Source organism: Clarias gariepinus, unplaced genomic scaffold (assembly GCF_024256425.1).
Source record: "Clarias gariepinus isolate MV-2021 ecotype Netherlands unplaced genomic scaffold, CGAR_prim_01v2 scaffold_30, whole genome shotgun sequence".
NCBI lineage: Eukaryota > Metazoa > Chordata > Actinopteri > Siluriformes > Clariidae > Clarias > Clarias gariepinus.
In genome coordinates, this window is record NW_026520997.1 from 225,001 (window position 1) to 249,000 (window position 24,000).

The 24,000-nt window shown below is 41.6% G+C and overlaps 3 protein-coding genes across 4 annotated transcripts; all 3 read left to right on the plus strand.

Annotated features, from left to right (window-relative positions):
- The first annotated feature begins 2,915 nt into the window (after positions 1 to 2,915).
- On the plus strand, positions 2,916 to 10,188 carry LOC128516930 (uncharacterized). The gene is made up of 4 exons (XM_053490614.1): positions 2,916 to 2,954; positions 7,412 to 8,018; positions 9,926 to 10,027; positions 10,127 to 10,188. The coding sequence occupies exons 1-4, from the start codon at positions 2,946 to 2,948 to the stop codon at positions 10,186 to 10,188; spliced, it is 780 nt and encodes a 259-aa protein (XP_053346589.1). The 5' UTR covers positions 2,916 to 2,945.
- Positions 10,189 to 10,669: 481 nt separating this feature from the next.
- On the plus strand, positions 10,670 to 13,274 carry LOC128516989 (transmembrane protease serine 5-like). 2 transcript variants are annotated; one of them, XM_053490715.1, is made up of 7 exons: positions 10,670 to 10,798; positions 10,891 to 11,056; positions 11,179 to 11,357; positions 11,503 to 11,598; positions 12,486 to 12,628; positions 12,779 to 12,934; positions 13,022 to 13,274. In XM_053490715.1, exons 1-7 carry the CDS (start codon positions 10,690 to 10,692, stop codon positions 13,088 to 13,090), a joined length of 918 nt encoding a protein of 305 aa, XP_053346690.1. In that variant the 5' UTR covers positions 10,670 to 10,689; the 3' UTR covers positions 13,091 to 13,274. The 2 variants fall into 2 exon arrangements, with proteins under 2 accessions (XP_053346690.1, XP_053346691.1); XM_053490716.1 differs by lacking the exon at positions 10,891 to 11,056 and having other exon boundaries at positions 11,179 to 11,362; positions 11,507 to 11,598.
- Positions 13,275 to 14,762: 1,488 nt separating this feature from the next.
- LOC128516966 (persulfide dioxygenase ETHE1, mitochondrial-like) lies at positions 14,763 to 18,789 on the plus strand. Its single transcript, XM_053490672.1, has 7 exons — positions 14,763 to 15,018; positions 15,392 to 15,536; positions 16,239 to 16,387; positions 16,498 to 16,627; positions 18,043 to 18,132; positions 18,331 to 18,447; positions 18,570 to 18,789. Exons 1-7 carry the CDS (start codon positions 14,869 to 14,871, stop codon positions 18,614 to 18,616), a joined length of 828 nt encoding a protein of 275 aa, XP_053346647.1. The 5' UTR covers positions 14,763 to 14,868; the 3' UTR covers positions 18,617 to 18,789.
- The last annotated feature ends 5,211 nt before the right edge of the window (positions 18,790 to 24,000 follow it).

The window sequence follows — 24,000 nt, forward strand, 5'->3', positions numbered from 1 at the left end:
CTATTTCACCTGAAGACTTGAAAAGTTGAGTTAAAAGGTTTTAAAAAAAGGTTTAACAGTAAGTTTTATTTACAGTAAATCTGTTTCGTGGTGCCGAATATTAAAACAACACACTATCATATTGTAGTGTGAGGGAGGACAGGAGCAATAAAGTTCTCAGAGGTTAAAGTCCACATCATCACACAAGGGTGATATCCAGCGTATTTATGGCCTTGTGCTTACAGTGTGTGTGTGTGTGTGTTTGAGAACAGCATTTATGTCCATACTGGACTCGGTAGGAGTAAATCAGTGTGTATTCAGAGCCACTCATAAAGCAGGTCACACTTTAGATTTAATAATTTTCCTCAATAATAATCATTCAGTGACAACTCACTGTACCATGTAACACACCGTAACACACCACAGAGCACTGTCACACACTCCAACAGAACACACCGTGACAGAGTGTAACACACTGTAACACACCACAACACACTGTAACAGAGTGTAACACACCGTAACACACCACAGAGCACTGTCACACACTCTAACACAACACACCGTAACAGAGTGTAACACACCGTAACACACCGTAACACACCATAACACACCGTAACACACCATAACACACCATAACACACCATAACACACTGTAACAGAGTGTAACACACCGTAACACACCACAGAGCACTGTCACACACTCCAACAGAACACACCGTGACAGAGTGTAACACACTGTAACACACCACAACACACTGTAACAGAGTGTAACACACCGTAACACACCACAGAGCACTGTCACACACTCTAACACAACACACCGTAACAGAGTGTAACACACCGTAACACACCGTAACACACCATAACACACCGTAACACACCATAACACACCATAACACACTGTAACAGAGTGTAACACACCGTAACACACCACAGAGCACTGTCACACACTCTAACAGAACACACCGTAACAGAGTGTAACACACCGTAACACACCATAACACACCGTAACACACCATAACACACCATAACACACTGTAACAGAGTGTAACACACCGTAACACACCATAACACACTGTAACAGAGTGTACCACACCGTAACACACCACAGAGCACTGTCACACACTCCAACAGAACACACCGTAACAGAGTGTAACAAACTGTAACACACCATAACACACCGTAACAGAGCGTAACACACTGTAACACACCGTAACACACCACAGAGCACTGTCACACACTCTAACAGAACACACTTTAACACACCATAACAGAGTGTAACACACTGTAACACACCACAACACACTGTAACAGAGTGTAACACACCGTAACACACCACAGAGCACTGTCACACACTCTAACACAACACACCGTAACAGAGTGTAACACACTGTAACACACCGTAACACACCATAACACACCGTAACACACCATAACACACTGTAACAGAGTGTAACACACCGTAACACACCACAGAGCACTGTCACACACTCTAACACAACACACCGTAACAGAGTGTAACACACTGTAACACACCATAACACACCGTAACACACCGTAACACACTGTAACAGAGTGTAACACACCGTAACACACCACAGAGCACTGTCACACACTCCAACAGAACACACCGTAACAGAGTGTAACACACTGTAACACACCATAACACACCGTAACAGAGCGTAACACACTGTAACACACCGTAACACACCACAGAGCACTGTCACACACTCTAACAGAACACACTTTAACACACCATAACAGAGTGTAACACACTGTAACACACCATAACACACCGTAACAGAGTGTAAAACACTGTAACACACCGTAACACACCGTAACAGAGTGTAACAGAGTGTAACACACTTTAACACACCATAACACACCACAGAGCACTGTCACACACTCCAACAGAACACACCGTAACAGAGTGTAACACACTGTAACACACCATAACACACCGTAACAGAGTGTAACACACTGTAACACACCATAACACACCGTAAGAGTGTAACACACTGTAACACACCGTAACACACCGTAAGAGTGTAACACACTGTAACACACCATAACACACCGTAAGAGTGTAACACACCGTAACACACCATAACACACCGTAACACACCGTAACACACCGTAACACACCATAACACACCATAACACACCGTAACAGAGTGTAACACACCATAACACACCATAACACACCATAACAGAGTGTAACACACTTTAACACACCATAACACACCATAACAGAGTGTAACACACTGTAACACACCATAACACACCATAACAGAGTGTAACACACTTTAACACACCATAACACACCGTAACAGAGTGTAACACACTTTAACACACCATAACACACCATAACAGAGTGTAACACACTGTAACACACCATAACACACCATAACAGAGTGTAACACACTTTAACACACCATAACAGAGTGTAACACACTTTAACACACTTTAACACACCGTAACAGAGTGTAACACACTTTAACACACTTTAACACACCGTAACAGAGTGTAACACACTTTAACACACTTTAACACACCGTAACAGAGTGTAACACACTACATAGTGCTGGTTATGAGTGAGGATTGTTTTGCAGTGATGATCTTTAACCTCCTCCGAGCTCATCCGTGATCCTCATGTCCACACACTCTGACCCACGCTCATTAATATTTCAGTGTGTAAGGCACACTCTCTGTTACACACACACACACAGGAGACAGAGACAGTTAGGATGAGGCGAGGGGGTGGAAGGATGACAAGGAGCAGTGCATTCTGGGATATATCGGGTTGTGTTGCATGAGAGTGAAGTGTAAGCACTCTGAGAGTGAGACGGCTGTCTGTGGTTTATTTGTCAGCCCTCTTGTCTTCACTGGATTTGTTAAACACTGACAGACTCAACAAGAATCTTCTAAGAACACACACACACACACACAGAACGGAGATCTTCACAATGCTGCAGGTAAACTCACCTGAATTTCATAAACTTCAGTGACTTTTCCCAGCCCGTGTCCTCGCTGCTGCTTTCACTTAATAGCTGATGATCATTATTATTTCTCTCTCTCTCTCTCTCTCTCTCTCTTTCTATCTTTCTTTCTTTCGGTAAACTTCTCTTGATTTTTGTAACTTGTTACGAGACAGACACCTGGCCATGAATAATCCAGCGTTTGTCTGTGTACAAGCAGCCGCTTATTTAACGTGTGTGTTGTGACCCTGAGCTTACTGACGCGTGCATTAATAAATAAATGTTATCTGTGTAAGCAGTCAGTCATCTCACTGCACACACACATACACACATGAAATTTCCATCTGTAATACTAATACTTAAGGGTTCTATATTTTTATCACAAAATCCTAATTAGATTATTAACAATGTTTAAGACTCTGCTTTTTAAAATCTGTTAAATTTTGCAATTTAATTCACTCAGCTTTTACACACACACACACACACACATTTTGCAAATAAATGAAACCCTAGCTAACAGGCAATAATTCTCTCAGGATGGCTAACAAGCAACAGGAGGGACTTATTAATCACCATGGCAACCGAGTTCCAAACAGGAAATACCATATAAGGTTACACATTTATAACATCTTTAAATTCTTTAGGTTTAAAGTGTAGGCGGAGCTGTGGGTGGAGCCAAATGTGAGGCTGTTAGTGAGGGAGGAAGTGTGTGAGAATTAGGAAACATGGGCGGAGTCAGTTGCAAGGGCGGAGCTTCTAGGTCTGCACTGTGAAAAACAACCGATAGAATCTGCTGAATAAAAGTCAGGTAACAATTTGCACTCATATTATTTGGGTAGATTCTATCTCGTATATTTGCATAAAGAGTGCCTAATATTAACAGCTATGACACACTTAAAAAAAATAGGTAAGGTATACCTAATATTTCTTATTACAAATTACTTGTAAAAGTTAAGTAACATACTTTTATTGTTAATAAGTAAACGTTTATCTACTTAATTATTATTAATAAAGATAAGCCTTAAAAAAATGAAACCTTACCTAATCACGGAAAGTTGAACTTACTGGTCAGAAACAGGAGACTGCATTCATTGCTTTTTTTATTGTCCTAACAACATTTTATTTTTAAAACATTTAAAACTAATTAAAACTAAACACAACGAAACACCTTATAATGTTTTTTTCAATTGACAAAAAACTTTATATAATATTGATGTTTTAAGTTAATATTACATAAAACATTAAATAAATCAAAATCTACACATTATCACTTGCTATACAAACATTTTACCCTTAACTTCTTTTAAAACGTGTGAAAACTCTTTTACATTCAATTGCAGATGAAAAACAACTTTTATTCCATATAACTCACATGTAACTTAAAAGAGTTTCCATTTCCAAAACATGATAAAATAATTATGTGCAAAAGAACATTCTTGCATTAAATGTACTATTTGACAATAAGAGAGCGTCTTATTTGCATGAAGCAGAGAGTCAGCTCATTCCATTAGTTTACGTTTTAGACTCTGGACCTTCTTCAGCATTTTTGTTCCATCAAGTTTCAAAAACAGTTTCTGGAACACTTCAAATGTTTACTTTAGCGTTTTGGGGTACTCAATGTTGAGGGCATAAATCAGTCCCATTAACAGCATGCAAGCTGTGGTTCTGTTTCCACACCTACATCAGTGTCTCCAAAACAATGCACACATCTGTTGGGTTCTCTTCAGCTGTAAAAATGTGAATTACCACCAACTTCATAACTTCATTGGTGCAGCCATCACGTTCATCCTCCTGTTGGGGGAAAAAAAGCAAATAGATTATTGTTAGTAAAGTCAAATTAATTATGTTGTTGATAACAGTTGTTTTCTTAGTTCATGCAATTTATTTGGTCACAAGCAAGGTTTATGTATTAAACATAAAGGTGAGGTGTGTACGGTGAAAATGACGTCATCACAGCTAGGGCTGCAACTAACGATTATTTTGATCATCGATTAGTTGGGCGATTATGTTTTCGATTAATCGATTAATCGGATAAAACCTAACCGCTTCTTAAATGTAATATTTTGCTTATAACTATTTAAAAAAACATAAATCAGGGTATTATTTATGTATAAAAATAAACTTTTAAAAATGCAAAAGCCACATATAGAGTTTAATAATCTTTAATTTTGACATTTTAAACCTTAAATGAAATATAGTATATAATATATACAGTTTATATATATATATATATATATATATATATATATATACACACACACAGTATATATATATATATATATGTATATATATATATATATATATATATATTTAAAATTATTTATAGTTTAATTTATTTATAGTTTAAAAAATACACTGATATATTCAGTTAATAAGATACAAACAGCTAAAATAATGTAATTTTGTATAATAAAATGATGTATGCATAAGTAAAACCACAGTAAATTACAAGTTAACTTTGTAGTGGACTATAAAAAAAACTGTAGAAATGCAAAAAGCTAATAGTCACAAATGTACTGTTATTTGCGTTCGCTGAAAACCACAACAATCAGTAAATGTAATATTCTACTGTTATTCGCACCGTGTAATTTAAGACAATCTAAAGTAGCGCCATTTAACTAATCACTATTGCTCATGAGGTGATTGCGCAATGTGATGCTAGCGAGTAGCACGTAAACAGATCTAGCGCGACTGTCCCGAAGTTAGCAAACAGTTTAAACAAAAGCACTTAAACTATACAACTTTTACACGATGAAGATATACAGTTTTTACCGACCCTGCTGACGTTTCGCCATCCGTAACACCAACATGTTTTCTCTTTAAGTGTTCGTGCATGACATGCCATGAGAGCTCGGTCTTACATAGCGTGCAGGTTACCGTCTTCTTAGAGGCGATTAATGTGAACTGCTATCAAACCTTGGAGGACTCGGGGCGTGCGCTTTTTCCTGCAGACGCTTCTGTAACCTCCATTGCGCGAGCGGCTGTGTATCTGTGTATATTTGTGCATCTTGTGGTCGCGCGCCTTAGTGACGTGACCAGCCCAACTAATCGATAACGGCATTCGTTGACAACGAATTTCATTATCGATAATTATCGATTTTATCGATTAGTTGTTGCAGCCCTAATCACAGCGCGCGATTGGTCGAGTCCGAAGATACACGAATCAAGCCGAATATACATGTAATCCGAGCTTGTTTCCTGGCCGCGTGAAGCGGAGCTTTTGCAACATACGTGTTTTTAGTAAATCGTGCTTCTGTGCTGCTGACATGAGTGTATATGTTCCACCTAAAAGCGCAGGTCAATGAGGGAAACTCTGCGCGTTCATATAAGTGTTCTCGTCATATTTTGAATGTAGTTTTACATTCAGAAATTATTAAATATGAACAAATTTAAATATTACACATCCCTCCCCCATGCGATATTAAGGGCGATCTCCCTGAAAGATGATATGGCGATATGATAATTTATCATACCCGTAATTCCGTGAGTGGATGAGATTACACCTGTCAAAGTGCACGTTCAACCACTTACGTGCAGCAGCTTCGCCGTTGTACAAGAGTTTCAGCCAAGTAACAGTTAATCAATGACAATTCAGTCATGAATGTAGATGTTTACTCGCAATCTCTGTAGCGCTGATGTATACTTAAGACATGCTGTCAATCAAAAAAGGGGTTCCGCCCTTTAAACAGTTCCTCCAATCATCATGCAGCAGCCCAGCGTCCTGGCCCGCCCACTGCTCCATTCACTCACGGAGAAGTTGAGCTGTGCATTTATCTAATTACCGTCCAGCTTTTCTGCAGTGAAGAAGCTCCTCTGTGCTGCACATAGAGCTCCAGTGAAGCTGGGCTTCAGGAGGGTTTAACGCGCTGTGCTGCACGGAAATGTATGACAAGAAAATCGCCTCAAACAATCTACAATAAATACCTGATTCTGAATGAGCTAGTCATGAAAGCTAGTCATGAAGTTGAACGCATTCTAGCGCACTTTTATTAAAACCAATATAAATACCACAGTGCATATATGAGTATTTATTTTTTGACATAGTAGAGGGAGCGGAGCTTCTCTTGTAGTCTTAGAGCATCCGCCCACTGGTGGAGGCGTGGCTATAAGTACAAATTATAGCAATTATAATTATAAACTCATAATTTTGTGTTTATCTGATTAAACACTTACACTGGTACATAATTCCACATAAAATATCTTCATATTAAGTCAAAGGCTAAAGGTGTGTTTTTAAAAGTCTGTGTTTATATTATATAAAATATTACTGTCATTAGAAATTATTTTTTAAAACAAATGATAATTACATTTAGGTTGCCAGTAAATTAATTTAAAGGTTGTGAATTAATAAAATGAATTATGTAGGTTTTTAAATTCCATTAAAATCTGTATCTACAAATATAATTTTATCTTTAAATTGTTGAACATTAAAGCATGTAAATTTCTTCTTTCAGGTTGAGGCTCCACCCCCGAAACTAGCCCCGCCCTCACATTCGGCTGCATCTGTACTTATAGCCACGCCTCCACCCACAGACCTAGCAGCTCCTGTTACTGAGTCTATAATTACAGCTCCGCCCTCACAGCTGACTCCGCCAGTAATTCCCACATCTCGCACACTTCCTCCCTCACTAACGACCTCACATTTGGCTCCACCCACAGCCCAGCCTACACCTCAGGTGAGAGCCCCGCCTCAAGACACAGAGCTGTCTGCGTCCAGAGCTCCGCCTCCACATAAAGCCCCATCTGAATTCTCAATACCTCCAGGAGCTTTAACATCACACTCACCTCTGTCCATAACTCACACCTCGCAGAATTCTTCTGTCACACTTCCTCCCGAAGGCCCCGCCCTCATTCTCAACCCCTCCCCCATGCCCATCCTCATGGCCCCATCCCCCTTCATCGCTCAGTCTTCTCTACAACCACAACTTTCACTTCAGCCTCACTCGTCAGGTGAACCCCTCCATCCTCAGCAGGTGAAATTTGACCTGAGCCTAAATGTTGACATCAACCCTCCAGTAGGAGGCGCTAATCTGAGTAAAGGAGCTGCTGATGAAGAGTCAGGTACTACGACCTTTTCCATCATTACTTTCCCCCCGAGTACACAAACAAACAAACAAAAAAAAACTGCCAATAAATACAGTGAAACCTTGGATTGTGAGTAACGCGGTTTGCGAGTGTTCCACAAGACAAGCTAAGCCTTTAATAAATTTTTACTTAAAAAATTAACAAGTCTTGGTTTACAAGTACCAAGTATCATGTATCACGCTTCTTGTTTTGAGTGTCACGTGATCACAACTGAGCCAACGTTTTTTCTCTCTCTTGTGCTGCGGAATTGTGGGTAATCGTCTCCCCTGCTGGGTCCTAGTGCGCGTCTCTTACTGGTATAATCAACATCCGTGAATGCGTGTACTGTTTGCTATAACACAGTGACCATGTGTGTGTGTAAAACATCTTTTATTTCGTGTCTGTATGCGTGTGTGTACAGCGCACGTGTAAGGCAAAAGAAAATCTCATCAGAGAGGTTAAAGATCCATTTTCTCTCCCTGTATCAGCCTTATAAGCGTTCCGGCTCTTTAAGCCAGTTTTGTTATAAGAAAATAAAGGGGGGGGGGGACTTTGCAATAACCCATAATGCAGTGTTAAAACTATTACCAAAATATATAATACACAAGGATTAACGAAAGTCATTTGCCAGCGTATATTGAATCTTTACATAAGTATGAAAACATACAAAGTCCAATTATATGAAACGTTCACAAACAGTATGATCAATGTCCAACACGAATGTATGGTCATATAAATGTCCATCTCAGATCTTAGGAGAGAACACCCATTGACAAAGTGTAAAGTCTTATCTGTTGCAGGGTAAAAAGATGAAATGATGAAAACATGGATTTAAATGGATGTCTTCTTTGGGATGGGCCAAAAGTCCATTAAGCAAAGTTCTTGGGCAGTTGCAATTTTACACCCAAACTCCAGAATCCTACTCTCCGCACAGTAGCAAAAACCTGTAGGTTAAGCAAAAATCCTCTACAAAAGAAAACAATACATTTAACCAAACTTTCCAACAAAACATTTGAATAAATAACTTTCCAAACATTAACCCTCTTAAATGCTACACAAAACCAAAAAAATATAGAATGATACACATCAAACACGGTTGAGCAGCAAACAAATGTTTCTCAAACCCGGATCCTCTAGAGAAGTAGCATCTACCATAAGGTAACAACTGAATCTACCTCTCGTTCTACTGCTTCCTCTTTTATTTAAACTAGAGATTTGCTAGTGGTGCCCCTAGTGGTCAGGGTGAACATACCACTTGTACACATTAAACCATGTAACAAGACGTGACCGTTACAGCCTGCTCTTTGTAATTGGACACCGTGTCCCTTCACACACACACACCTCCTCCTGCCTTCATGCAGACACCCCACCTCCCCTTCTCCCCTCGCTTTCACACACATACACACACTCAGACACACTTTGTCTCTCTGCTCTACACAGAAACACTGCTCTGTCCCCATTATTTTCAAAGGTAAAGTGCCGGTTCATTTGTTTTATTTTTACTTTACAGTAGCGATTTCATTAGTGTGTCGCTCAATTAAGTATCATTAACAATGTTTCTTGTTAATTTGTCCGATAAAACAGTCTTTGGGCTGTACACACAGGGCTGTACACACAGGTAAATTGCAGGTTAATTTGTTTTATTTTTACTTTATATTTTGTATGAATTATTTTTTTGTATTTATTTTTTTTGGGCTGTGGAACAAATAATTTGAGTTTCCATTATTTCTTATGGGAAAAATTTGCTTTGATTGACGAGTGTTTTTAAATATGAGCCTGCTTCCGGAACAAATTATGCAAGTAATCCAAGGTTTCACTGTAGATACATAAGTAGCTAAATATGTAAGTAAAAAAACAAACAAATAAGTGAAATAAAAGTATATCTACAATTCTGGTGTTTCCAGCTGTGTGTATGTTCAGACTGTGGCCTGCATGTCCATCTCGTCTGGCGTTAATTACAGCTCTGATTCCATTCTTCATCATCGTTATCATCATCACCATCACAGGTAAAAAAAAAAAATTATAATCAAGCTCTTAATAAGCAAAAAATCGTTATTTGTTATGTGTGGCGCGGTACGGAGAGCCGCATCACGAGATGTTTTTAGAGGAGTTTGTGAGAGTGCTTATGACAGGCACGGAAAGACCTTCCCGTTTGGAGATGGTGTAGGACTATTAATCAAGAACCTTAAAGGAAACTAAAACAACAACTACAGGGCCTCGCACTTACCGCACGTCTATCTGTCTGTCTGTCTACCTTTTATTTTCTTTCTATCTTTCTTTCTTTCTTTCTTTCTTGATCTTTGGCCCTGATACCTTACCAGTGCTACCTAATGATCACACAAAGTGGCCGTGGTATCAGGACCCTTTATATAAACACGCTGCCAGGTGCGGCTCGTTCAGGCTGATGGCCTGATGTTGGCGTTGCCTGGCAACTGCGTGTATAAATTGTCGCGCCGTTGCCTGTTCAGAACTCCGTGTGGTAGCTGCCTGCGAATCTGCCCGTTCTGAACAGTTTATTCGCGGCTCTGCCCCTCGCGCAACCCACGTAGTTACATTATTCAGTAGTAGGTAATTGTAGATGTGCACTAGAGAGCAGTAGTGATTGGGGACAAAGCCACTCATCTGATCTCTCCCTTTTTTAGTCAGGTTCGTGTCTTTTCCCCCTAAAATGAGAGACAACAGCGCCTCGTGTGACGTGAAGTGGAACTGCAGCCTGACATCATTGTCTCCATACACCTCTAAACTCCCTGTCAATCAAACACCAAGCACTCCCTCAGGTAGTGTACATTTCATTATCATCACTAGATCACACTGAGAGGGTAATAAACTGTGCGTGTGTGTATGTGTATGTGTGTGTGTGTTTCTTTAGACTGCAACGGCCCAGCAGTGGTCTTGGGGAGGATTGTGGGTGGGACCGTGGCTCAGCAGAATCAGTGGGTGTGGCAGGCCAGTCTGCAGTGGAGGGGCCAGCATGTGTGTGGGGGGGCGATAATCACTCCAACCTGGGTCATTACTGCTGCCCACTGCTTCATTGAGTAACACACACACACACACACACACACACACACACACACACACACACATAAAAACATACACGTGTTGCTTTCCCATAATGCCCTGCTGTCTCTCTCTCTCTCTCTCTGTCTCTCTTTTTGAGGTATGACTTGCTGCTGGCAGCTGATTGGCAGGTTGTGGTCGATACACTCGTCATCTCTGATGTGTCACACGGTCAGCGCTACGACACACTCCGCATATACACACACCCCAAATACTCACAACAAACCAACGACTATGACCTCGGCCTGCTGCTCACAGACACTGACATCAGGATGGGGGGTGAGGTGTGTGTGTGTGTGTGTGTGTGTGTGTGTGTGTGTGTGTGTGTGTGTGTGCGTGCACATCTATGTTTTATGATTAGAATGCTCTAATTAGCTAAGCATTTAGACTTAGTGTGTGTGTGTGTGTGTGTGTGTGTGTGTAGACAGTGTACGCCCTGTGTGCTTGCCGATTGTTGGTCAGACGTTCCCTGTTGGTTCAACCTGCTGGGTGACTGGATGGGGCTTTACGCATGAAAGAGGTAAAACACTATCCATTACACACTTTACACTACACACTGTACACTATACACTTTACACTTCATACTCTACACTACACACTGTACACAAACTTTACATGACCTCATAATTTGGCTCTTATCAAAGTCACTCAGATTCAGACCCTCCCCATTTTTCCTGCATCCACACTCTACACTACACACTGTAAACTACACACTATACACTATACACTCTACACTGCACACTACACATTATACACTCTACACTGCACACTGTAAACTACACACTATACACTATACACTCTACACTGCACACTACACATTATACACTCTACACTGCACACTGTAAACTACACACTATACACTATACACTCTACACTGCACACTACACATTATACACTCTACACTGCACACTGTAAACTACACACTATACACTATACACTCTACACTGCACACTACACATTATACACTCTACACTGCACACTGTAAACTACACACTATACACTATACACTCTACACTGCACACTACACATTATACACTCTACACTGCACACTGTAAACTACACACTATACACTATACACTCTACACTGCACACTACACATTATACACTCTACACTGCACACTGTAAACTACACACTATACACTATACACTGCACACTACACATTTGCACTCTACACTACCCTCTGTACACTCTACACTGCACACTACACATTATACACTCTACACTACCCTCTGTACACTACACACTGCACACTACACATTCTACATTACACACTACACCGATGTATCGTACACTACACACTGCACTCTGTACACTACATACTGTACTGTACATTACACACAACACACTACACACTATGTACTATACACTATATGTTATACCTTGCGTGTGTGTGTGTGTGTGTGCAGGTTCAGTGTCCCCTCAGCTCAGACAGGCGCAGGTTCACATTATTGATCAGACGTTGTGCTCCGACTCCTCAGTCTACGGTTCCTACATCACTCCCAGAATGCTTTGCGCCGGGGAGATGGAGGGCGGAGTCGATGCCTGCCAGGTAATGAGGCATCGTGGCCGGCCTTGCTCACCATGTGCCTAGACTGACAATGATTATTAAGTACATATTAGTTATGACATTTGTGTATCCATGCATGCATGTGTGTGTGTGCATGCGTGTGTGTGTGTGTGTGCGTGTGCGTGTGCGCAGGGGGACAGCGGGGGCCCCCTGGTGTGTAAGACAGCTGATGGGGACTGGCGGTTGGCGGGCGTGGTCAGTTGGGGTGACGGATGTGCGCGACAGAATAAACCTGGAGTTTACATGCGAGTGACATCATTAATTCCGTGGATTAAACAACACATACAGGTCCACAACCAGCTTCACACACACACACACACACACACACACAAAGGTTCTAATGAAACGCTCTGATAAATGTCATGTGTGTTCCAGGATGCCGGGGTGAGCGGACCCGTGGACGTTTACACCGAAAGCACAGTGGAGCCTTATTCATCTCTATAACTGTGTACATGTGTTATTAACATGTTATAATCAGGTTTAACATGCTGTGTGAAGTGGAACAGTAGGAGTGCCGTGCCCTGAACACTGCCACAGCCAGACCATACGTTCACATCTGTTTATTCAGAGAGGATGTAATAATAATATTAATGATGTCAGGTGATGTCCCTGAGACGCCCCAGGTGTCTCACAGTAATATACAGATGTATATTAAAATATACTTTTATACCAAATGGTTTCTTTTTCATTTTTCTAATAAAGATATTAATTTGTGCTCTGAAGTGATTAAACTATAAGACACATTGTAGAAGTATATAAGTAGCACAGAGGCTCAGAGGTTAGCGCTGTCACCTCCAGGTGGTTTGAGTCTCATTTCCAGGGTATATATATTGTATGTGTGTGTGTGTGTGTGTGTAAATGAGTTTTTTTTATTTCAAATTGCTGCCAGTGACCTATTACAAAATGACACAACCAACTCATGAGATATTGATGTTCATTTTGCAGTCTAACATTTGCGCTTCACTAATCCACAATAATCTCCTCTGAACAGTTGATCTTGAGATGTTTATCTCCTCCTTCTGCCCTGTGAAGCTTCATAACGGCTCTAATCTGAGGTGCTGGTGGTTAATCGGTGGTCTCTGGTGACTCTAACGATACTGTTTTAGCAGTCTCTAATGTGTCATTTTATAGTTTTTAAATCTCCAGTATTTTTCCAGAATGTGAAAAGAGGATTGCGTCGGAGGTTTGGACTGGTACCGTGTGTGTATATAATGTCTACCTTAAAGATTTCACTATGGATATGACAGTAAATGACACTTTTACGTTTTTGCTGTAATTATGTGTTTTTATTAATTATGAGGTGAAGTACTTATTTAACCTGCACCCTATACTTTGCACAATGCCTATGCACTGATGTATATACACTACTTAGTGCACTTCTGATGGATGTTAAAGTGCTGAGTAATTGTACTGTGTAATGACACTAAAGTTATCTCTACATTCCTCCATATTGTCATCTTACAATAAAGCATTTTAATAAACATTCAGTGGTCTCTTAAGATGTAAGAATTGAGTAAAAGTTGTTCAGGATGAATAAACGTGACTTTACTACAGAACTCTCGATTATCTTATTAAAGTCAGGTAAAGTTTATAAGGTCAAGGTGAAGAGGTGACCTTGCCAAGATGGCGACTCGCGTGTAGCCGGTGGTTTTAAACTGCGCATGCGCACATGATAGGCTGCCCGCACGGCGCAGTGTCGAGCTTCCGGGTTTGGGTCAGAAGCGGAAGTGTTGACTTTCAGTGTCTAAAACCGCGAGAAAATGGCACGCGCGTGAGCCGTTAGGTGGGTTTAGGATTCACTCAGCCGCCGGAAGTTTAAAATCAGGTTCGTTATTACTGCAGAGTGACGAGTCCGACTGAGGGCTGAGCGGAAGTGGGAGGAGCTACGTGGTGTTGAAACACTGAATGGAGGAAGTCACGTGCAGAAACACACACACAGAGAGAGAGAGAGAGAGACTCCCCCTCCCTCACACACACACACAGACATAAACTTTGTCACGCAAACACGTACTCACACACACACACACACACACACACTCAGGCTCTCTCTCTCTCTCTCACACACACACACACACACACTCAGGCTCTCTCTCTCTCTCTCACACACACACACACACACACACACACTCAGGCTCTCTCTCTCTCTCTCACACACACACACCTGACTGAGTCTCTAGACTGGCCGTGTTGTTTACCGAGTGTATCTGTGTACAGCTGCTGTAATGGGTCCACTGGGAGCACTGGGAGCACTGGGAGTGTCAGTGAGGAGTGTGAGGAACCTGCTGGCAGCCCGGAGTGTGATCACTCACACACACGGAGTGCACACAGGAGTGAGAGTGATGGGGAGCAGCAAGGGGCTAGTGTTCCGCCAGGTGAGTCACTGTAATCAATAACACACACACACACACACACACACACACACACACACAGTTTATAACAAGTTTATTAAATACTTAGAAAAAGATGACAGATGTAACTGCAAGTGTGAGAGATGTTTGAACACACACACACACACACACACACACTTACACACACACACAGAGGAGATAAAACACTCCCTTGTTGTCAGTGATCTGCTTTTATCCTCCTCACTGAGTCGTTGAGTTTTAATCCAACTTTATTGATGGAATAAACGTGTTTATTCTCGGGTCACGTGATCTGTAATAAAGGTGAGAAGAAAGAGGAACGTATCTGATAAATAAAGAGCTCCTGCATCAAGGTGTGTGTGTGTGTGTGTGTGTGTAGTTGTTTGAGCACTCCAGCAGTACCTACACCTACCTGTTGGCGGACACGAGTTCTCGGGAGGCCGTGCTGATCGACCCGGTTCTGGAGACGGTGGACCGTGACGTGAAGCTGATCGAGGAGCTCGGACTGAAACTCACCGTGGCAGGTGTAGTGCACTAAACTCTCGCACTTTGGTGTAGTGCACTAAACTTTTACACTTTGGTGTAGTGCACTAAACTCTCACACTTCCGTGTAGTGCACTAAACTCTCACACTTCGGTGTAGTGCACTAAACTCTCGCACTTCCGTGTAGTGCACTAAACTTTCACACTTTGGTGTAGTGCACTAAACTCTCACACTTCCGTGTAGTGCACTAAACTTTCACACTTCGGTGTAGTGCACTAAACTCTCGCACTTCGGTGTAGTGCACTAAACTCTCGCACTTCGATGTAGTGCACTAAACTCTCGCACTTCGATGTAGTGCATTAAACTCTCGCACTTCGGTGTAGTGCACTAAACTCTCACACTTCGGTGTAGTGCACTAAACTCTCGCACTTCCGTGTAGTGCACTAAACTTTCACACTTTGGTGTAGTGCACTAAACTCTCACACTTCCGTGTAGTGCACTAAACTTTCACACTTCGGTGTAGTGCACTAAACTCTCGCACTTCGGTGTAGTGCACTAAACTCTCGCACTTCGATGTAGTGCACTAAACTCTCGCACTTCGATGTAGTGCACTAAACTCTCGCACTTCGGTGTAGTGCATTAAACTCTCGCACTTCGGTGTAGTGCACTAAACTCTCACACTTCGGTGTAGTGCACTAAACTCTCACACTTAACATTACTTGTTTGTGTGGCTCCGCCCCCAGCGAACACACACTGCCATGCGGATCATGTGACCGGAACCGGGCTGCTGAAGAAGCGATTGGTCGGGGTGAAGAGCGCGATTTCCAAACACAGTGGCGCGCGTGCGGACGTCCTGCTGTCAGACGGAGACAAGATCACTTTTGGAAAATACGTAAGAACTTAAATCACAGGGTTTATGTTTGTCTGTTCTACAATAAGATATTTATTTATTCTCACTAAATACTGTGTGTGTGTGTGTGTGTGTGTGTGTGTGTGTGTCAGTGGATAACAGTGACAGAGACTCCAGGACACACTGATGGCTGTGTGACGTATGTGACTGGAGACAAGGCGATGGCCTTCACTGGAGACGCCCTGCTGATCCGAGGCTGCGGGAGAACTGACTTCCAACAAGGTCTCTCACACACACACACACACACACACGCGCACACACACACACACACACACACACACACACACTGACCCCATGCTGCACTTCATGCATTTCAGTTTGTTGTGCTGTGTCCTGTGTGTTTTGGCGCACTAACTAGTGGACTTGTTTAGTAAACAGGGCGTGTTGTACACTATAGAGACACACACTTGCTCGTGTACTTCATGTCCATGTGGAGGAGTAAAAGGGAATAACATCACTCCACATCTGGATTCCCAGTGGGCGTGTCTGAGATTCAAAAAAGAAAAACCAGGCGACTGGCACTCAAGAGATTTGGGACTTTAGATGTGGCACGAGGATTTGTTTATTAAGGCTCTTACAGAAGCAGCAGCACTCAGTGTGTGTGTGTGTGTGTGTGTGTGTGTGTGTGTGTGTGTATACTCAGTGGTGCACTCAGTGTCACATGGTACTACACACACCGGTTTTACATCAAAACTGCACTGTAATGATGATGAGGACGTGCATACTGACACGAACACACACACACACACACACAGGATACACCCTGCAGGCACCTTGTGCAGGTATTGTTAAAAGAGAAAGTTAAATCTTGTGTGCAATACTCGACACAGCCACATGGTGGCAGAAGTGTAGAGTGTTCATAATGTGCCAAACACCCCCCCCCCCATCTGTATATTCAGTTCAATTCAGTAGAGTAGCTCTGATCTCTTCTGAGACTACAGCTCCTGATCTTCCTCTTATTCTTCTTCCACCACGCATACGTATTCCTCGCCCCCTCCCAGACACTCTTCTTCCTCTTCTTCCTCTTTCAGCCACTTCTCTATTTCTGCCTGGGTCCATGTTCACATCACAATACAAACCTATTCAGCAGTTCTCTCCGTTTGTAATGAAATTGAAATAGTAACACCTGTGTAGATGTTCATCTACAATGAGAATCAGCTGTGGCTGGTTAAACTGCATTTTTAGATTTAAATATGTTTGAATAAAATATTGCCGTTGAATTTTGCTGTCTTATTCAGTTTTGTATTATGTTATTGTTTTAAACATACTGTTTTCAAAACTGTTAAACTTATGTAAGCACGTGCAAAGTGTCCTGTACGTACAAAGATTTTTGGCAGTTGTTGTGTATGAGTGAGAAAAGAATTCATGAAATTTGAGAGATGTAGTCATTGAATGCATTTTGCGCCAAAACAATGATAATTGATCCTCAGTTTAGCCCACATGGACTTTTGTTGTGCTCACTGTGTGAAGAGTTTTGCAAAAGTGACCTTAGTATTAAGAAATGTGTCTGTAAAAAACTGTAACAGTGTTGGCATTAAACTGGGTTCAGTGTTCAGAGTGATGATGAAGGATTCTATCAGAAACATCTGGATCAGAGATGGAACTCCAGTAACAGCTGTGTTTCCTCTCTGACTCAGGCTGTTCCAGGAGACTGTACGAGTCCATCCATCAGAGGATCTTCACCTTACCGCCTCACTGCCTCATTTATCCTGGCCATGACTACAAAGGTGTGTGTGTGTGTGTGTGTCTGTGTGTGTGTGTGTGTGTGTGTGTGTGTGTGTCTTTCATTTAACTTACTGATAAATTCATTTTCCTGATCAGTTTGTTGTAAAGTTGGTATAAAGTGGGAGATTGAAGTTTTTTTTTTTTGTGTGTGTGTGTGTGTGTGTGTGTGTGTGTGTGTGTGTGTGTGTGTGTGTGAGCAGGACAGACCGTGTCCACAGTGGAGGAGGAGCGGACGTTTAACCCGAGATTAACCCGCTCACTGGAGGAGTTTGTGAAAATCATGGAGAATCTGAATCTCCCGAAACCGGCCAAGATCGGTACTGTGTGTGTTTGTGTGTGTGTGTGTGTTTGTGTGGAGGGGGGGGCATGTTGTAGTTTGTTGTTGTGTGTGTTTGTGTTGATTACAGATGTGTGTATGTGTGTGTGTGTTTTGTTACAGATGTGGCCGTTCCTGCTAACCTGGTGTGCGGTCTTCATGATGTTTGAGGAGGAAACAACTTTAAATTACTGTAACATCTGGACAACAGTAGACGTCCTTTATTACACACACACACACACACACACACTGATTATATACGGGTGTGTTTAGGACTCATATAATAATAAAATATAAATGTGTTTATTGTCATTAATCCTGAATAAAGAGCCTCTGAAATCTGCATCATGTCTGTGTGTGTTTGTGTGTGTGTGTGTGTGTGTGTGTGTGTGTGTGTGTGTGTGAGAGAGAGAGAGATAAGGGCGGAGTCACAGCTGTCTTTCTAACCCCATCTAACTAATAAGACAAATTTTTCTGATAAACACACAAACATACAGGCATATTTATTTTAAGTTTTTATTTTTAAATCTTTACAGTAAACTTGTTGTTGCTCTAAAGATGACTACACATGAGTGTAACTGAGTGTGATTAACACACACCTTTCAGTGGGTACGCTCACACTCAGCACATTGTTTATCTAAAAGTCAGTCTCACCTCACTTACACCTAGTGACCAATCAGGGACAAGCTCCTGGCACACACTCATCATCACACACTCACTCTTTCATGTCTCACTCTCACACTCATTCACACATCACTCCAACATGCTCACTTTTACGCCCTGACACTCACACCATCAGGTCCCGCCCTCTCACAGGGTATTTTGTTACCCTGATGTTTATTGTTGTTCAATTCATTTCAATTTTATTTGTTTAGCTCTTTTAAACAGTTGTCATTGTCACAAAGCAGCTTTACACAATCAAAAGAATTATTATAAGTGTGTATGAGATGTGAGTGTGTGTGAATCAGAATGATCAGATCGTCCCTGATGAACGAGACGAGGGCGACGGTGCTGAGGGAAAAACTCCCTGAGATGGTAATAGGAAGAAACCTTGAGAGGAACCAGACTCAACAGGGAACCCATCCTCATCTGGGTGATAACAGATAGCAGGGATTGATCTGCACTCATACTGTGTGTTAGGAGGCTGGAAGTTCAGTATAACAGGAGATGTGGAGAAGTTCATATGGAGTCCAGGTAGTTATTGAAGACCCAGGTAGATTTGTAGGAAGTTCCAGTCCTGAACTATCGAACTGTCCAGTCCCCAGAGAAACAGTTGCCAACACCAGTCGAGGCCAGAACCATCTTCTAGGTAGAGAGAATCATCCCCAAACACCAGACGCATCCCAGAGAGACACACGGGGCATCCATTTGACGAGATCTCCAACCAGAAGCGGGGCACCAGGATGGGTCAGACAGGTCCGGAGGGCAGAGGGAGTTTGGATCACTGGCAGCTCAGGAACAGCTGGAGCTCGACAGAGAGAGGGGGAGAAAGGGAAGAAAAGATATAACAATTCGGTCTGGTCACAGTCACACAATGTATAATGTGAATGTATATTAACTGTAGAGTGCAAGCAGAGACTCTGCAAGCAAACAATTTTACTTCTAGCTGTATGCGGTCCTATGACTAGAACTTCTGTCTTATCCGGATTAAGCAGAGGAAAGTTAATTAGAATCCAATCTTTTATGTCCTGCACACATTGCTTAACTTTAGTAAGCTGGTTTATCTCATCAGGTTTTGCTGAGACATATAACTGTGTATCGTCAGCATAACAATGAAAACTAATACCATGCTTATGATTATGTTGCCTAGAGGAAGCATGTAAAGGGAAAAAAGCAGTGGGCCTAAAACTGAACCCTGTGGAACGCCAAACTCCACTAGAGAACATGCAGAATAATCACCATTTAAGTCTACACACTGATAACGATAATACTGATAATTATGCCTAATATTTACAATTTTATTATTAAAAAAGTTCATGAAGTCCTCACTATTGCATGATGTTGTTGTGGAGATTTCTGCAGTGGTCTTATTTCTGGTTAATTTGGCTACAGCATTAAATAAAAATCTAGGATATTTTTGTTATTTTCTATAAGAGTGGAGAGATATGTTGATCTAGCTACACTAAGAGCTTTTCTATAGTTCAGGATGCTCTCCTTCCATGCTATTTGAAATACTAACAATTTAGTTTGACGCCATTTACGTTCTAATTTCCGAGCGGTCTGTTTTAAAGTGCGCGTGTGATCGTTATACCAGGGAGCAAGTTTCTTATCTCTAATCATTTTTCTTTTAACTGGAGCTACATTATCTAAGGTATAGCGAAATGTCGACTCTAAATATTCAGTCGCCTGATTGAGTTCTGTGGGGTCAGACGGTGATCTAATCAAAGTCTCTGTTTGGTGGTTGATGTGAATGTACGTTTAGTACGGTAGTGCGGCGCTGTGCGTACATTATTACTATGACACACTTTAATTGAGACAAGATAGTGATCTGAGATAACTTGTTTTAAACGTACATTCCCTGGTTAGCCCGGTTCCTCCCAAGGTTCCTTCCTATTACCATCTCAGGGAGTTTTTCCCCTTAGCACCTTCACCCTCAGCTCGTTCATCAGGGACGATCTGATCATTCTGATTCACACACACTCACATCTCATACACACTTATAATAATTCTTTTGATTGTGTTAAGCTGCTTTGGGACAATAACAATCATTAAATAAAATTGAATTGAAATGAACTGAATATACAGATGGGGGGCGGGTGTTTGGCACATTATGAACTCTCTACACTTCTGCCACCATGTGGCTGTGTCGAGTATTGCACACAAGATTTAACTTTCTCTTTTAACAATACCTGCACAAGGGTGTCTCCTCTGTGTGTGTGTGTGTCTGTGTGTGTCTGTGTTCTCGTGTCAGTATGCACGTCCTCATCATCATTACAGTGCAGTTTTGATGTAAAACCGGTGTGTGTAGTACCATGTGACACTGAGTGGACCACTAAGTATACACACACTCACACACACACACACACACTGGGTGCTGCTGCTCCTGTCTTAATAAACAAATCCTCATGTCACATCTAAAGTCCCAAATCTCTTGAGTGCCAGTCGTCTGGATTTTTTCGAATTTGGGACACGCCTACTGGGACTCCAGACTTGGAGTGATGTTATTCACTTTTACTCCTCCACAATAAAAGATCTTTTATAACTGATACAGGATCAGAGGGATTTATCTGTTTCACCACAAAAAGGGAGCAGGTGCACACTGGAGAGGATGGTGTGTGTCGATTCCTGATGCCAGTTTCTTGGAGATGTAGCGATTCTTAGTAGAAGCTGAACGGAGCCACAAGGGTAGGGAGGATGTGCTTCAGTCCAATAACCCTTTTCTTATCTCAGTCAAGGGGTGGCCTGTGTAGACTTAACCAGGGGAAGCCCAAGAGGACTGGAGCATGGGAGTCTTTGATGGTGAAGAAAGAATCACCAGGAGTTTTTTCTCGAAGTGGCCGTAGGAAACGGCTGGACTGGTAGAAACAAGCCCTATTTATCCTGCAGTCGTTAGTGATTTCTGTGGAGAAATGTGTGTTTGGTCCACCAACATGGGGTTACTTAAAAGGGGTCATACGGTCCTACATGCACTTTTTTAAGCTGTTTGGACTGAACCGTGTGTTAGGAGAGTGCGTACACAACCACTCTACGATGATAAAGAGCCGCCCAGTGATTTTCTTTTCATTTATTACAATAACACGCCCCTTCTGAAATCAGGCCAATCGCAAATGCCTGTCGATGTGACGCCACGCCACAAGAGGCCACTCCTACACAAGTTGATTGACACTGGTGTTTTAGCAAAGACCCGCCCCGAGTGAGAAGAAGCTGTCGGCCATTGTTTTTCATCGCTGGAGCAAAATGTCGCCTAAGTGAGTGTTGTGTACAGTTGTTGGGTGTAATAGCGAACACAGCAGTCGTCATTCACTACCGACATCTGAGCCACTGAGGACGCAGTGGCTGAATTTAGTTTTTGAAGCTAACGTCCCCGCCAATCTACCTAAATGCGTTCATGTTTGCGCTAATCATTTTTCACCAGACTGCTTTATAAATGCGGGTCAATATAAAGCTGGTTTTACTGAAGCTGCTTCTGAAAAATGGATCTGTACTAACGCTTCGTGTTCCTGCTTCATCTTCACCAGGCTCGGTGAGTGTAATTCCTTTTTCTATGAATCTTTGCAGATCGCCTTTACTAATAATCACGATGAATGCGGAGTGTAAGTTAACTTATACTTTCATAGAACATGGTTATGGCTTCTTCTCTATGTACATCCGTCTCTATATAATCCTTAATCGCCCGTTTATAATAAACAATGCATTAAGGTGATTGTCTAGTTGCAAACTGTGTACGTAGTCAGAAAACTATATTATGCTTACCTTTGTAACGTTAGATGGTTTATAACGATGTCTTTCAATGATTAAGAAGTCATGGTAAAAGTAGTATTTTTTTACACAACCATTGAGAATTTTTAATTGAAGCATATTACAAACTTATTATTAGGATTCTAAAGAATCATATTAACTGAAAAACTGGGACTGGATGACCCCTTTAAAGCTCGTCCTTTATTGTGTCATTTAAAAGAGCCTGGGCGAGTATCTGCCTACAGGTGTGCTTGGAGTGATGACTGAGGTAGAGAAAGGTCAGAAGCAGCCTGGGGCGCTGAAGGAAAGAAGCCGACTGCATCGATATGAGTTCATGGTGTAGACGTGATCTGGTGGGGTGATGTCCCAACTGATTTCTCCTTCCGCCTCTCCCTCCATCTTTTGCTCCGTCACAACATGGCAAGAATAATATTAATAGCAACTAGTTTTTGTTACGTTTAGATACTATTGGGCTTCGCCTTTTTTCCCCTTTTTGGGCTTTTTGGAGAACGCGCGAGTTTCTTCTTCTAAGAACAACAAACGGAATTCAGCTCAAAACAACTAAACTCAGGTACGATATAATGTTTAATATTCAGCTTGTTCAGTGTGTAGAGTGCAGGATGTTTAGACATTCTTCCTCCGTCGTTAGTGGTAATTTTACTTGTGATAGGTGTGTGTTAGCGAGCACTCTGACGGAGAAGATATCAGCGTTAGAGGAGCTCATCCAGACTTTTAATATCACTATGACACTTGAATTGAGACAAGATAGTGATCTGATATAACTTCAGACAGTGGAATTGTAAAAAAATTTTTTATACTTAATCCGAATAATGTTATTAAATCTGAAGTGTGACCTGCTTTATGAGTGGGTCCTACTACACACTGATTTACTCCTACTGAGTCCAGTATGGACATAAATGCTGTTCTCAGAGGGTCTTCTGGATTCTCAAAATGAATATTAAAATCTCCAGCAATTAACACTTTGTCTACAGAAACGACTAGGTTTGAGAGGAAATCTGCAAATTCACTAAGGAATTCAGAGTACGGCCCTGGAGGTCTGTAAATGATGATTAGCGGAATCGTCTGAGCTGACTTAATATTTGTAGGTACACTTGTTATGTTACTATAAAGAATGTCAAATGAGTTTAATTTGTGT